Raw genomic sequence first — 14907 nt, forward strand, 5'->3', positions numbered from 1 at the left:
AATTAAATGGAATGCTATGCTGGATGAACATTATCTTAAATTTTATTGTATTATAGCGCCTTCCATTACACCAATATATCACCACACTTCTGACACTCCAGTGAAGTATTGCTGTATTATTAGTGTAATACATCATTACTGCAAGGTGTTTTGATGATGTATCACTTAAAAGATGAAGCCATCAGAAAAAGTGAGTCCAAGAGCAGATTCAATTTAATTACAGGATAAAAGGATCCTTCATCATCCACCCTGGTGATGAATTAACCTGAAAATGAATGAAAGCTTTATGTGAAAGAAGAGAAGAAGGAAAGCAAAAAGGAAGATAAACAGAGGAGACAAAACACCGACACACACGCACACAAAGTCCAGAAGACAAATGCTACCCCAAAGCAACATCGAGAAAATGCAAAAATCCATAATACACTTGGGACTGCAGGTCTGAAATCAAGCCTCTTTAGAGACCCTGCATCTTAGCAAGGCATAAAAGCCTGGACTTGTTAGCTCAGATTAGTACCAAGCATGTAAGTGCATGTTTTACAGGGCCAAATGATATTCTTTCATGAGCGTCTTGATGCAAGGTTTGGACGTTAAAGTATCCACATTTAGACTGGGCTCAAAGTTTCTACCCCACTTTGGATTCTTCCTCCCCAAATGCATCCACAACTCCAAGAGCAGTCCCCACTGACAGCAGCTGAGGAACTAGCCCAATAACAGAAATGTAAATGTTAAACCAATTTAAATGAATATGAGAGTGGTTGCAAAGTTAGAGAGAGATGGCAAGTGAGTAGTTCCATATCAAACTAGGAGTTTAGAAAGAATGGTTAATAGAAATTAATAAATGAAAACTGGGAATTCTTAAAAATTCTTATTAAGAAATTAATACTTTAAAATGGGGAGTTTGTAAAGAATGGTTAATAGAAGCACTTCCCAGCATGCTGTCTGGTAATGCAGTAGCCAGTAGGAACAGTTACTACTTGTTGTTAAATATATACAGCAAGGAGTTAATTAAACACAATGGTTATACCAGTCCTAATTGTATTGTCAATATTAAGTTACAATATACAGTCCATTAATTAAACAATAGATGTGAAAATCCAATTTCTTCCTTTGTGCATTGCCTATAAGCTCAAGGGAGCCAAATATCAAAGCTTCTGCATTCACCGATAACCACTTTTTAAAAGCATTTTCAAAGAGTCACGATGCAAATGATTAGTTTGAAACAAAGGAACTGCCAGGAACTGGCTTTCAGACAGAGAGGAAAAGGACAATGTGAATAAGAGAGAACAGGAAGAAAAATCTGCTTGGAGCTTGTTTGGCAGGTAGGCTGAAAGAAACTAGCAACAATGCAACATTTTAATTCAGAACATCAGGTAGGAAAAGAAAACATCATTAAGTTTAATCAAAAAACAGCTGAAGGAAAAATAACCTGCTTTTAGTCATTCATCTCCAAGCCCAGGCTGAGCAGACAATGTCAGAGTAATTTAGTTTCTCATATAATAATAAACTTATAGGCATAGGTTTCCATCTAGAAAGTGCAATATGCCGTTGGTGCCATTTAAGAATGAATTATGCACATTTACAACAGTGGCTAAGTTATATTTAGTAGCGCGAGTTACACAGTTGGCTGCTCCTTGTAGACAGGGAAGGATAAACTAAAGCAGGATATCCATCATGCCCTCAAGTCCTGACTATGTGTATTAACTGATCCTATTCTAGATATAGGAGACTCCATTTCAGTTCAGCTTTGGTGGGTGTGAGAAGCTTGTTGTCAAGATGGTTTTGGAGCTATTCTAACCCTGATAAACCTATACAGGACAGGCAGGAAATACTGAGAATAGATTCTCGAGTGACTTTTCTGGCAACTGGGCTTTCAAGTTTCCCAGCTGAAAATGGCACTTAACTGACCCTGGCAGTACCTCAGGAGTTCATTCAGTCCTTTACAACCAGGATTCCCTATTTACTTTCATCAGTGCTTTCCTGGCCCAAGTACCATAGTATCTGAACATGTCACAGTCTTCAGTGTCATCACAGTAGTCCTATGAGGTGGCAAAATACTGTTATCAGCATCTTGCATATGCATCTTACACATGCTCGGAGGCGAATCCAGAAGTATTTCCGGTCCACTTCCAGGTCTGCTGGGGAGCGTGCTGGGGCGCCCCTCCCCACGCCCTCCTGGCTTGGCTATTGGCTGTGGGGGGACCCCAGGAGCCAGGAGGCAGGGGAGGACACGGGGCCCCCCCCCCAGCAGGCAGTCACCGAGCTGGAGGGATATGGGGGGCGGGGGCCCCTGCGCGCTCCATGGCAGACCTGGAAGTGGACAGGAAGTGCTTCTGGTCCACTTCTGGGTCCGCTGCTGAGCATGCTGGGGAGACCACCACGCTTCTGTAGGACACTCCATGTGCCCCAGCATCGCAGCATTCATGAACCTCCTGGTATCTCGAGGTAAGTAGAAAAAACATTTAAAGTTGTGTCCATGTCCGAATCTCCGAATCTCTCCGAATCTCTCCAAATCGATTTGGAGGGTTTCGATTCAATTCGGAGAGATTAAAGGGTCCTCTGATTCAATTTGGATTTGGAGATTCAGCCACCAAATTGGGCCAAATCTCCGCTGAATTGAATCAGGGACTGAAGCTTCACACAGCCCTCATGGGCAACTAACTTGCCCAAGCTAAGACCCCCTTGCCAAGATCCTGTGTCCTAGGCTTGTACCCTAACTGCTGCACCACCTTTGAGGGAATAGTTGAGCAGAACTATATTCCCTGACGGGCAACATAAGCCAGTTCTCAAGGGCTGGCCAATATGGCCATTTATAGATGTTACATTTTTCTAGGTTTAATCTGAACCACAGTCATCACTATATACCTGTGGACGCCTGTGGTCTGAATTAAAATTGGCTCCAGTCCTAATTAACTAATCCTAATTGAATGAGGATTCAAGTCAATGCACACTAGGGCAGTCCGAATTAGGCAATTTAAACTGTATGAATTAACATGTAGATACAGAGTTACTTTTAGGAAAAAACAGTCCTTAGGAACTCAGAGGAGCATTCCTTAGGAATGCAGATAAGTATTTTGCAACACAAAAGAGGCTATGGGGCACAAAGTAACACCTTTACAAAGCCAAATGTGCCAACACCACCTCACCCCAACTAAGTATCAGTTTCCTGAGCCCGCAGCCTTGCCCAAGCCCACGAGGTGCCGACAGAAGTGCAGGTCCCTGCTGAAACTGAACGCTTTGCAGGACATGTTCTGTGTTTCAACGATCCCGGAACACGCAGAAGTTCACTGTTGGTTCCAGGGGGAAGGGGAACCTAGGTGATGGCTGCAAGCCTCAATGGCCCCATCTCCTTGTGAGGCTGCAAAGTTTTGAGACTGAGAGTGGGGAAAGGGAGCAGAGGGAGCTCATTCCATGGGTTCCCCAGCTGGCGCTGGAGGGTGGGATGGGTGAACTGAAGCTCCACCTGCCAGAAGGAGCTGAAAAACCCTTAGAGCAAACTCCCTCCACTCTCTTTCCCTCCTTCCATTCTGAAAACAGGGATAGGCTGGCAGGCAGCACAGACAGAAGTTGCAGAAGATGCTCTGTTTTGAAACATCTTCAACTGACCCCTTGTGCAATGAGGGTTCAGATTTTCACCTGAACAGCCATTTTTTAAGTTGGCTGCAGCCATGCACTTGTGTTTGGTGACGACTATAAACTGCGTTGTGGCCAGATTGGGCAAAATTGACACTTCTGACTGAGCCCATGGGTTACTGGTCTGTGAAGTAGGGGGCAAACCCCCTCGAATATCTATTAACCCTTGATTTGAATTGAAATTTGATTTGAACTGTGTAATGCAAATCAGTTAACACAGTTTAGAACATGGTGAGCATGTCTGCAAATGGCCCATCAGTCCCTCTCTATTAAATCAATCAAATCAAGCGTACCTGAAACCAGGCTGCTGGCTGCAGTCTCTAGCTGTAAACTTGTACTCAAATGGTACTTTTGCTTCTTATGGAGAACTTTGTGATGAAAAGATGCAAAAAAAGTGTTGTATGGCAGTGGGAAGTAAATAAGGCTCCTGTAAGAGGTTGATGTCGCACCTCTTGGAGCCACAGTCTCCCGATTGAAATGGTAGTGTCTTGTCATTGGAAAGGCTTTCTGCCATGCCTTAGATGTTATGGGAGATCTGTCTAGACACTCTTGGGAGACAACAGATATTGATCATAAGCTCAGGATGTTGAAGGTTCTTGCAGGGCTCCACTATCCCCATACCCTGCCCTCACTGCACCGGATGTTCCAGGCGTTGTTACGTGCCTCTGAGGCTGATGTTCCCATTCTCGCTCGAAGGACCCTTGTCTGAGTCTTTGGCTAATTGACTGCTTGCCCCGTTCTTCCCTGCATGGGTCCCAAGGCAGCTATTTCTCTCTTTTGGTCCCCAGTTGTCCTCCTGGGACTGGGACCAACTGTCTCTTCCTCCCACCCTCCTGGGGAATAATTCTGTCCGTACCTTCTTCCTTCCCCAGGTTCCTGGAGTGGTTCTCTTCACCCCCTGGTACTGGATTTGCTGGTCGGCCAGCTCTCCCCATTGGATCAAGTTCTTCACCGTATCTCACCAGGTAAGTTGAGGGGCCGGAGTCTTCCCTAAGGCTCTGGAGTTGGTCTTCTCCTCCTGTTTACTCTCCGTTTTCCTCTCTTGTTCTTTGCTGTGCTTCCATTCTCCTCTGACCCTGGACGCTTCCTTGGTGTCCCTTAAATCCCCCGGTTTCCAGCTGGGTCTGCCATGGCAGCCTCCTATTCGCTGCCCATCTGACCCAGCTGTTCCTTTTCTTGCAGTCCGGCGTGGTCTTTTCTTTTGCCGCACCCTTTTCTCTCTCCTGGGTTTGAACCCCAGTGTTTGAGTTTGCTGCAGCAGTCTGTGATCTGCCACAGCCCCAGCTGACTCCCCAGATTGTCCGGAGCGTGGCATTTTCCTTGTTCCAGCCTGTTTCCTTCTCCTGTTTCTTGAGGTAAGTTTGGCCTTTTTGCTTCCCCCTTGGTGTTCCTTTGGCAGGGTGCTTCAGTCACCCTGTCACACCTCCAGAGCAGTGGGTCTCAACCAGGGCGCTGTGGCACTCTGGGGTGCCTCAAGGGCCTTTCAAGCATGCCACAGAGTGCCATGCAATGATAGCACTGTTACGTGTGCAAACATAATTCACAAGATAAACCCAGAGGTTTCAAATAGTATAGTGTTAAAAACCTTCTGATCGGTGGTGGTATGAGTTTTGTGCAACAGAAGAATTGCTCTGTTATTCTTCTCTAGCCAAACAAGTGAAAATGAAGAGCTGGCATTTTCTGAGGGGTGCCCAAAATCTAAGGGTGCTTTGGGTCTAATAAAAGGTTGAGAAAAAAAAAAAAAGAACTGGTGATGCCATTTTTGTACTTGAAACTATATTCTTTACTACTACCAGGAAAGCTACAGAATAGGGCTGGAACATGGCTGGAATCAGTTAAAGGGGCTGGGACTGCCTTTTGTACAGTGAGAAAACTGACGGTTAAGTTGCAAATCTACTCAATAAATTAATTACCCCAAACAAGTTTAGGAACTTTCCAGTCTCCTGGGGGATTTTTCCCCTCCTGCACTGTTTTCTGATTCATGTGAGAAATTGATTTCCTCAGGCAAGCTTTTTATTATGCAAATATCTAGTGAGCACTTAATGTGATGGTCTTTATTGTGTTATATTTCACAGTTTTGATCTTAATGAACGCAATTGCAGTGCTGAGTTTCCTCATATAACACAGATTAAAGAAACAGCAGACTAACCCTCAGAGGCTCCCCTTCTCCGTACTTCTAATAAGAACTGCATTGACCCAAGAGTATTAGAGTAGATGCTGGCTTAGAGAACACCTGGGACCAGGAATTAAGCAGCTGTAGTGAGTCTTTCTGCAACTTATCTTTTGAGATGAAAGCTTGATGTAAGCAGCTTGCCTTTGTGTGTAAAGCAAACCCATTATCAGTGGGGGTGTAGCAGACTAGCTGGCAGAGGCGTGCATCAGACTGCACGCCTCAGGCCGTAGCCCTCTCCAGGAGCGCAAGTGTTCCAGCCCAGCTGCAAGCAGTTGGGAGTGATTACAGGTTTGTAAGGAAACTGGGCCAGCTGAGAAAGATAGGGAAAGCCACCAGCCAGAAGACCATTGTATTTGTGCGGAACTTCGACGTCGGGGTACGCTGGAGGAAGCTAGAGCAGGTATTTCAGGTGGCAGGGGTGATGGAGTACATGGTTGTCTGGCTAAATAAGGCTAGGAAGAGCCACGGTATGGGGACAGTTACATTTGTCCAGGGATGCCACAAGTGCATTGGCAACGTTTAATGGACAAATGTTGTGCGGCAGAGCCATGCAGGTCAAGACAGACTGAAGGACTGCTCCCTATGGAGAGTACTGGACAGTAACACAACTGCTCTGGGGTCCCAGGAACTTTGGCTTGAGATATGGTCCTGGTAGGGAACCGGGCCCTATTCTTCACAGAAGGAGGGACCAAAGGGGTGGCTTGTGCGGAAGTCAAAAAGACTCTGTGTATTGTGGGTACTCATGGAAGGTGGTCCTAAAAAGAAGGGAAAAGTTCCTCAGGTGGTGGTGGTGGGGGAATGCCTATGGTGAGTAGGCTGTAGGGAGTGGGCAGCCAGCGTGTAGTCATATGGTGAGCCCAGTTAAGACCTCCAGGGGGCCATTGGGAGCTACCCTGGAGCAAGCACTGATAGGAACCGCTGTGAGCGGGTAGGAGGACGCACCTGACCAGAAGGGGTGGAGTTTGAGAAACATATTAACTGGGGCCGGTGGCAGAACAGGCAGTCTAGACCTGCAGGGGGCATGGAAAGGAGCTCTGTGCCAGGTGACTGCAGGATAACAACCACCTGATGTCTAAACTACCCTGAGAAGACAAGAAAGAGGCTTAGACCCGAGAGGACAGTTGGACCCAGAGTAGGGCGGGGGGGAGGTGGAGGGGGACTTTGGGTACAGTTGGTACCGGTGGTTTGGGAGGCAGTGTAGGGATGGTGGGGGTCCTATAGAGCCCAGTGGGGTAATCCCATCTCCCTAGAGAAGGTCACAGAGAAGAAACCTCATGAGGGGCAATCCTAGAGCACCAGAGGGTAACATGGAGCTGAAGCAGTCCTACCCTGAGCCAAAGGGTGCTACGGAGGGCTGGGCTAAACCAGAAGTAGATTGAGAGCAGCTTAGCCCTGAACAAGGGACGCACAGGGGAGCTGTGGCTCTGAAATTGTTGGAACTTGGGCCAAAGCCTGCCAGGGGGCCCAGAGGTAGAGAAGGGTGAGGCTGTCAAGGGGCAATCCCACAGTGCCACCGGACACGCAGAATTAAGCAGCTTTGCCCTGCTCTAGGAGCAACACAGGGGAACCATGGCCCACTAGTCATTCAAAGCCAACGAGGGCACAACCAGAGCCAGGGGGCTCAGAGTGAGATCAAGAGCAGCTTGGCCCTGGGCTACGGATGCACAAGGGGTGTTGTGGCACAGGGGGAGCTGTGGCCCAGGAGCTGTCCAAACTCAGGCCAAAGCCCAGGGCAATATTAGGCCTGGAGGGATGGGAGGGGCTGGGATGGAGGCAGATTAAGAGTGAGAGCAGCTTTGTCCTGTGCTAGGAGCAGCATGAGAGCTGTGGCCCAGTATCCATCCAAGCTTGGGCAAAACCAGGGCCAGGGGGCCCAGACGCTGACTGAGAGCAGCTTTGCCCTGTGCTAGGAGCAGTGCAGGGGAACTGGAGCCTAGTAGCTGTCCAAGCCCAGAAGGGGCAAGAGTAGGGCCAAGGGGCCCAGAATGATATTGAGTGCAGCTTTGCCCTGGGCAAGGGACACACAGGGGGAGCTGTGGCCCAGAAGCCATCAAAGCTGGGGCCAAAGTAAAACTGTGAGGCATGGGCATGGGTACAGGGAAGGATGGAGCCCATGAAATAAGCCCTTAAGGCAACTAGGATGTAGATGGGACAGGAGTGCCCTACCTAGTGCCTGGGAGGTGGGACGAGGGAACAGAGAGTTGAAGGGGGTTCTCCTCTTGGGGGAGAGGCTGTGTAGCAGACTGGCTGGCAGAGGCTCGCTGCAAACCTCAGACTGTAGCCCTCTTCAGGCTTGCAAGGGCTACAGCCCAGTTTCATGGTTTCATAGTTTCACAGTTTCTAGGGTCGGAAGGGACCTGAGCAGATCATCTAGTCCGACCCCCTGCCATGGCAGGAAGAGCACTGGGGTCAAATGACCCCAGTAAGGTGGTCATCCAACCTCCTCTTAAAAACCCCCAGGGTGGGAGCCTGCACCATCTCACTTGGAAGCTGGTTCCAGACTCTAGCCGCCCTGACCGTGAAGTAGTGCCTCCTAATGTCCAACTTAAACCTTCCCTCCGCCAGCTTGTGACCAGTTGCAGGAGTGATTACAGACTGCCTAGGAGGACTAGGCCAGTTGAGAAAGATAAATAATTAGGTGGCTACAGGAAGTCAAAAGGCCCCCAGGGAAAGGAGTGAAAATCAGATCTGACAGAGAGGGAGAGGGTTGCTTGGCCAGTGGCTGCAACACTAGGCTAGGGACTCCTGGGGTCTGGGAAGAGACCCAGGGGCTGCAGGATGGAAGCAGCAGCACCACGTTGGGGAACTGAGTCGAAGACCACCTGAGAAGGAAGACAGCAGTGAGGAGAGAGCAGCAGGAAGCCAGAGGCACCTTCTCGGGGGCTGGAAAAGACTTGGGAATCTGAGTGAACCCTATATGGACTATGTTATTTGTATCTGTGATGTTCCTGATGGGTAAGTGTGCCTGGGAATAAAGGGCTGCATGAAGTCAAAGACTGTTCGAGTGAAGCAAAAAACCCTGAACCCATTATGGGGAGTTTATGCAGCTTCAGCTTCATGGATTTCACTTTTTTTTCCCTTTCTACACATACTCCCTTCATCACTACGCTGTCCAAGTGCATTGACTTCAATAGAGTCAGGCAGTAGGCACATACATAACTTTAAAAGCATGTTCCAGCATAACTATTGTCCAACATATATGGGTCCTTCTGGATCTCAACCTCCCTCCGGGGGGAACTGTGTGAACAACGCAGTGTTTTGTTTTTAGGTGGTTGTCGTGAAACAGACAACTAGGAGATGCTGGGACATACAGTGACGTTGCCAAGCTGAAAGATGGCAGAGGTATATTAGTACACAAAAAGAGGAAAGAATACATCATGCCAAAAAAAAAAAAGCTTTCAGAATCTGTGCAGTAATCAGTCAGTCCTTCCTTTTAACACTCATGGGCAAATGGTTTGCTTTCTGACAAATGGCAAGGTTCGTTGGGTCGATGTGATCTCTTTGATTAGACCAACTGAATAGTTAGAAAAAGGTTCTTTGCAAGCTTTGTGTTTGTGCTCTAAACTATTCAGTTGGTCTAATCAAAGAGATCACATCTACCCAAAGAACCTTGCCTGCCTATGTCCTTAGACCAACACGGCTACAACCAACAACCCTTCTGATACATAAAACTCTACCTATAATTTTACTATGCCTAGACTGGTGGTCTGGCATGCTTATGGTCTAAGAGAAGGTCTCCTACCAGAAGGCAAATGAATGGCATCCCTTTGAATGAAGTTTGGTTGATCCAGGGGAGGAAAGGTAGATGATGACTGATTTGGTTGTGTGTCATGCTGTGAGTTGTAAAGGAAAGTAACAGAAGAATGAGGGAGCAGTCACAGAGGAGGTTCTTTGAGTTCATCAGATAATACAAAAGGACATGCAGAGAGCAGGCTAACTACTTCTCTCTGCTCATTTTGCATATCGGTGATGGGTGAATCTTAGACAGTTAAGAGGTTCAAGTCAGATAGATACAAACTAAAAGCATGGCTCTTTAGTTAAACTATATGGAGAAGAAAAAAACCCAGCCCTGCATCCTCCTATCACGGTTCTACTTCCAGACCTAACAGGAGCCTGTATAACTTTTTCTCCAAAAGGCTGCAAGCAAGAAGGGAATTTTGAAGAAGGACTTGAATGAAGAAGGGGTGACTATCTTTCTGATGTGAACAGAAAGAATATCCCAGGATTAAGGGGAGGCTAGACCGGGAGAAAGAAATGACAGGGATGGCTTTCCAAGGAGACGCTGGAGACTTACAGTTTCTGGACGTACACCGCAAAATCTGTCTCCTCTATTCTAAGGGTGGATATACTGGCATATTTTATGCAGTAAGCCATCTGTTCTTAAACATAGGCTTTCCAATCCCACGACTGTCAAGTCAGGAGTATTCAAGTGCAGAAAAATTATTAATTCATTTTTAAAATACAATGAATAATAACATTATATAAAGGAATTAGTTATCTACATAAATAAAGCAGTTGTCACAAACTCCCCTTGCCACCATCCTGACAAAAACAAGCTCCTTATATCAAAATGGCCTAAACTGTATAATGGAGCCATGTTTTCTCCCCCTAGATTGAGATGAGAGGTAGCAGACCCTTTCAATTTGATCCGAATTTTTTGAGAAGTAAGAAAAGCCCTAGAAATGTAAGCCTAGACGCCAGTAAGGTTACATACAATAAGTCTTTGCCTAGTGGAAATAACATCCTAGTTATCATCTCATCAGAAAGCATTATTTGTTTTGTTTTCCCAGTCTATGCCTCTTTACCCTGCTGGCATATAAACAGGAAAAAAAAAGAAAAGAAAATGCCTTAAAATGCTTTGCTTGTGCATGTTCTATTCTGCTGATTGGCTCTTTGCTTTTAGCATTATTTACCCAAGTCTGGAAGTTTTTTTTCTAAATTAAGCTTCTACTCACAGCTCTTGCAAGATTATGGTAATTTAATCTGGAAAATGGCTTTAAGAGTAGTTGGAAAAATATACCTCCTTATCTGAGCTATTCTTTGTTCTTAACAGGAAGACTAGCCTTATCATTTGCGAGCCTAAGCCAGCACACACACTGTACATCTTTATTCTGCTTTGCAGCAATCTGTGCCAGTTATTGATCGTTACATAGGCTTCTGTATAACAAAAGCAAATCCTTACCTGAGGTCCCCAGCCATGGCACGGATACAGTATTGCTGTATGATTCTCCTGCGGACCTTGATCAAGGCATACATCTTTTGCTTTGTTGTTACGAAGCTGTGGGGGGGGGAAAAACATTGCCTAGTTATGCAGCTGTTCCCTATGGGAGATGAATGCTGCTGACCGCTTACAGCATGGCCTCTGACCTTTAATGTTATGGGGAGGGAAAGATGCTTTACTGTGCCTTCAGGCATACTGATTCACAAAAGGGGTTAGTGTGGCCTACAAGGTTTTCTTTTAATAGAGAGTTTAATAATAACGGCTAGGGCTGTTATTTATACAACAATCACCATTACAATTACTACTGCTTGGCTCTGGCACTGATTCTTGAGATGACATCAGGAAAGAAAGCACAAGGAACCCCTTCCATGCTATCAGGTAGAAGACAGACAGGAGAGCACATGCATGTAGCCGTCAGCCTAAGAGGCCAACGAAGAGGTGCTGTTAGACATCTTGAGAACATGGTCCAGGTATGGTATGGAGAGTACTGACTGACACTGCAGTTGGGAGCAAAGTGTACAGTCTTCATTTTGGAAGTGTAGCAATGACACTGCCTTGGTCTCTATGAGCATCTTTATACATGCTCTGGGGTAGGGGGTGTTTTAATTAGAGTGGCTCTCGGGAGCTGCCCTAAATAAAGAGCCCACAGTGTCATGTTTATGCAGCATCCTGCAGTTCAAAATGGTGGTGGGGGTGCTTTAACTACAGTTTGTTCGATGAGCTTTAGTTAAAGCACGCCTGCCCGCATTTTGGAGCATGGGGACACTGAATATACATGCTGTGGAGGCTGCTGGAGCATGCTAAGTACCACGCTCCAGAAGGCTTGATTAATCAAGTCTGCTCCAATGCGTGCATCAGAGCAGGCATCCAGCACATGTATAGGTGCCCTATGTCCCAGAATTATCCTAGCCTCTTCTGAGAGCCCATCCATTTGGTGTTTCCCACTCTTAATCCTTCTGTTCAAAGCATTAGCCAGGCTTTGGCAGTAGGGATGAAGTGAGAAAATCTTTCCCTCTGAGCAACATTATTGCCAGCAGTAAAACATTTCAGGAAGCTTAACACATAGTAAGGACATGCTCATCATCACTACATAATATTTTGCCTGATCAGGAAGACTGAAACTGGACCAGCAATTTTTTTTTTCAAGTTTAAAGGGAAACTAGCAATACATTATAAAAAACAAACCACTGTTGATAAATTCATATCATCAGGTGAATTAAGCGTTGAGAGATATTTGAGCCAGGAGATTTGCTTATGTGTAGGCATTTGTTTCCCACCCAGGCCAATTGAAATGGGAATAGTACTCTGCATTTTCAGCGTCAAGGCATAAAATAACCTTAGGGCAACACACTTCCTCAGGATTAATAGCCATCTGGGGTCCTTGGGCTATATTTTAATTACTTCTTCCAGAGTGTCACTATTCCATGGGAAACTTACTGCAAAAGATTGTTATTTAATTATCATAAATACCTATTTTTTATGTTCCTACTGCTGTCTCAAAGCCAATAAGGACTGAAATAAGTCTTTTTACATGACACAATAGTATGAGTTTGGGGTAAACTTAATGAGTCCTATAAGGAATATATATGATGATCACGCATAGTTGAAACCCCTGCGATATTAGCAAAGGTTAGATCAAGGGAAAATGATTACAAGGGGAAAAATCATACAAAATACATAGTCAGCTGCTTATCTAATGGAGGCAATACTGCGATAACTCTCATTCACATTTTGGAGAATATATAGGGTTTCTCAGGATTGGCAATAAATCTAAAGATAGAAATATTGCAGGGAATGCAGAACAAATTCTATAAGAAATAAAATATTTTAAATCCATATAGCTCTAATTTAAGGGTATTTTGGACTACACCCATTATGGCATGTTGTTACATAAATATGCATCTATAGATATTGATATCTTACTTCTTAATACTTATCAATCTGCTTTAAGAACATACTTTGTCTTAATTACCTCCCCATATGCAATAGTGTTGTTGTATCTTCTCATTTCAGGATAAACATGGTCCAGGTACCACTGGAAATTCCTACACTTTAAGCTTTTCCTTAAAGCTTTTCTCTCAGATACATCCCCGATGTCAATGCCTGGATTCTGAAAAATAAAGATATAACCTCAGCATCTTAACTATATATTTATCCTTTAAAAACAAGGTATGTGTTTGTGTTTCATGAACATTTGATATTGCATCTAAACAGTCTGAAGCCTTTTAAAAGCTAAGTGACTCTGCACAGACGAATGATCATGCCACAGCATTTTCCCAAATCAAGTATGCACTTCCAGTGCTAAGACGAAGAAAACACTGGCCAAGAAGGTTAATAGAAAGGGAAGTCTTTCACTGCTGCACTAAGCAGGAAGGAGAAAAAACAATGCTTTCAATGTTCTTTGACTTGTCAACTCTTCAGTATTTGACAGATTTAGGCATGTGGGAGGAAATGCGGAGCAAGAAAGAAAATGCAGGGAGATGGAGAACATTACTTTTAAGCAAAGACTAAAAGCTCTTTATAGTCACTGGCAATATTCCCATGGACTTCGGCTCGGTCCCGAACACCAGAATTTTGGAATGGCTCAGGACCCAAAATATTTTCAAGAGAGATCTAAATCCCACTCAGGTATCAAAACAAGCTCCTGGATTTCCAGAAGAGAACAATGCCAAAGGTACTCATTTGGGCGGAAAGGCTTGTCAGAAGGGAGCGCCTGAGTGCTATGCTCACTCAGAGGTCTGACTCCACTGTTGGTGCTGAATGCATGAAAGTTTACCGCACAAGACCAAAATATGTGTCACTTTGCAAAAAAGCAGGAGCGTGGTTAGAAAGGCATTAAAAAAAAGAGCAAAGCGCGATTTAGGATTCAAGGTGTCATGTTGGGGTTTAACTAACAGAAACAATAAAATGATGGGGAAATGAGTTTAGGCTGCACCTCTGAAGAAACTTCTGACAATCTGAACTATTTGTACTGTGAAATAGTTTCTCCAGGGAAATGGTGGAAATCCCACTGCTTGAGCTGATTTAAAAGTAGATAAAACTATAGTTTATGTCTCAATGGGAATAATCCTGCAGTGGCCAGGAGAAATGACTCAACAGGTCACTGCATTTTTCATTCTACCCTATAATTTCAGGTAAAAGTCAGGAGAAGGAAATCAAAGGCATGCTACAACCATCCTTATTCTTTTAGACAGGTGTCTACTTTTCCTTTCTTTGTCAGCTCATGCTCTGGCCTTCCCAAATATTCATTAAATACAGCTGGGAAAGCAATTTTCCATTACAACACTTGTAATGATCTCCTAATGAATTATTCACCCTGCTTGAAAGAAGAGAGCATTTTAATGGGCTATGGGGAGCCAATAGGTGAATATAAATGTGATTCAACGTGGGCAGATGAGGCACAGTCCAAAATCAGCATGATCAAGTGGGGATTCTGTGTTAAGCAAGCCCATAAAGCCAGCCTGAGACTGAAATAGTCACTGATGGAAAAGTAATGCCTGAAAGGAACGAACACCTAGGTGTGTTTAATTAGCCCAGGGGTGTCAAACGCACCTCGTGCCCTATGTCAGATCCAAACCACGCGGCTCCTTTCAGGTCAGATCCCAATCGGGGCATGAGGAAGCTGCAGTGGCAGCAGTAGCTCTGGTTCTGATCCAGAGCACAGGGCAGCAGCAGTGGTGGCAGCTCCGACTCTGATCTGGAGCATGTGGCAGCTCTGGCTCCAATTCAGAGCACACGTGGTGGCAGCAGCTCTGGCTCCAATTCAGGTGGTGGTGGCAGCAGCTGTGGCTCTGACCAGGGCAAAAGTGATCTGGCCCCACATGTCCCACACTGGAGCTGCCACCACTGCATGTTCTGTGCTATGGCAGCAGCTCCATCCCTG

The 14907-nt window shown here is 45.4% G+C and overlaps 1 protein-coding gene across 2 annotated transcripts in view; it reads right to left on the minus strand.

The window, feature by feature from the left end:
- Positions 1–14907, minus strand: part of WBSCR17 (Williams-Beuren syndrome chromosome region 17) — a 375733-nt gene that overhangs the window by 9585 nt on the left and 351241 nt on the right. For both annotated transcript variants that reach the window (XM_019511375.1, XM_019511374.1), the window contains exons 9-10: positions 12997–13134; positions 10986–11081 (exon numbers count right to left, since the gene is read on the minus strand). In XM_019511375.1, coding sequence (XP_019366920.1) covers positions 10986–11081; positions 12997–13134 — 234 coding nt within the window. The remainder of the gene's footprint in view (positions 1–10985; positions 11082–12996; positions 13135–14907) is intronic.

The sequence above is a fragment of the Gavialis gangeticus genome, unplaced genomic scaffold (genome assembly GCF_001723915.1).
Source record: "Gavialis gangeticus isolate Ggan-Ray unplaced genomic scaffold, GavGan_comp1, whole genome shotgun sequence".
NCBI classification, from domain to species: Eukaryota; Metazoa; Chordata; order Crocodylia; family Gavialidae; genus Gavialis; species Gavialis gangeticus.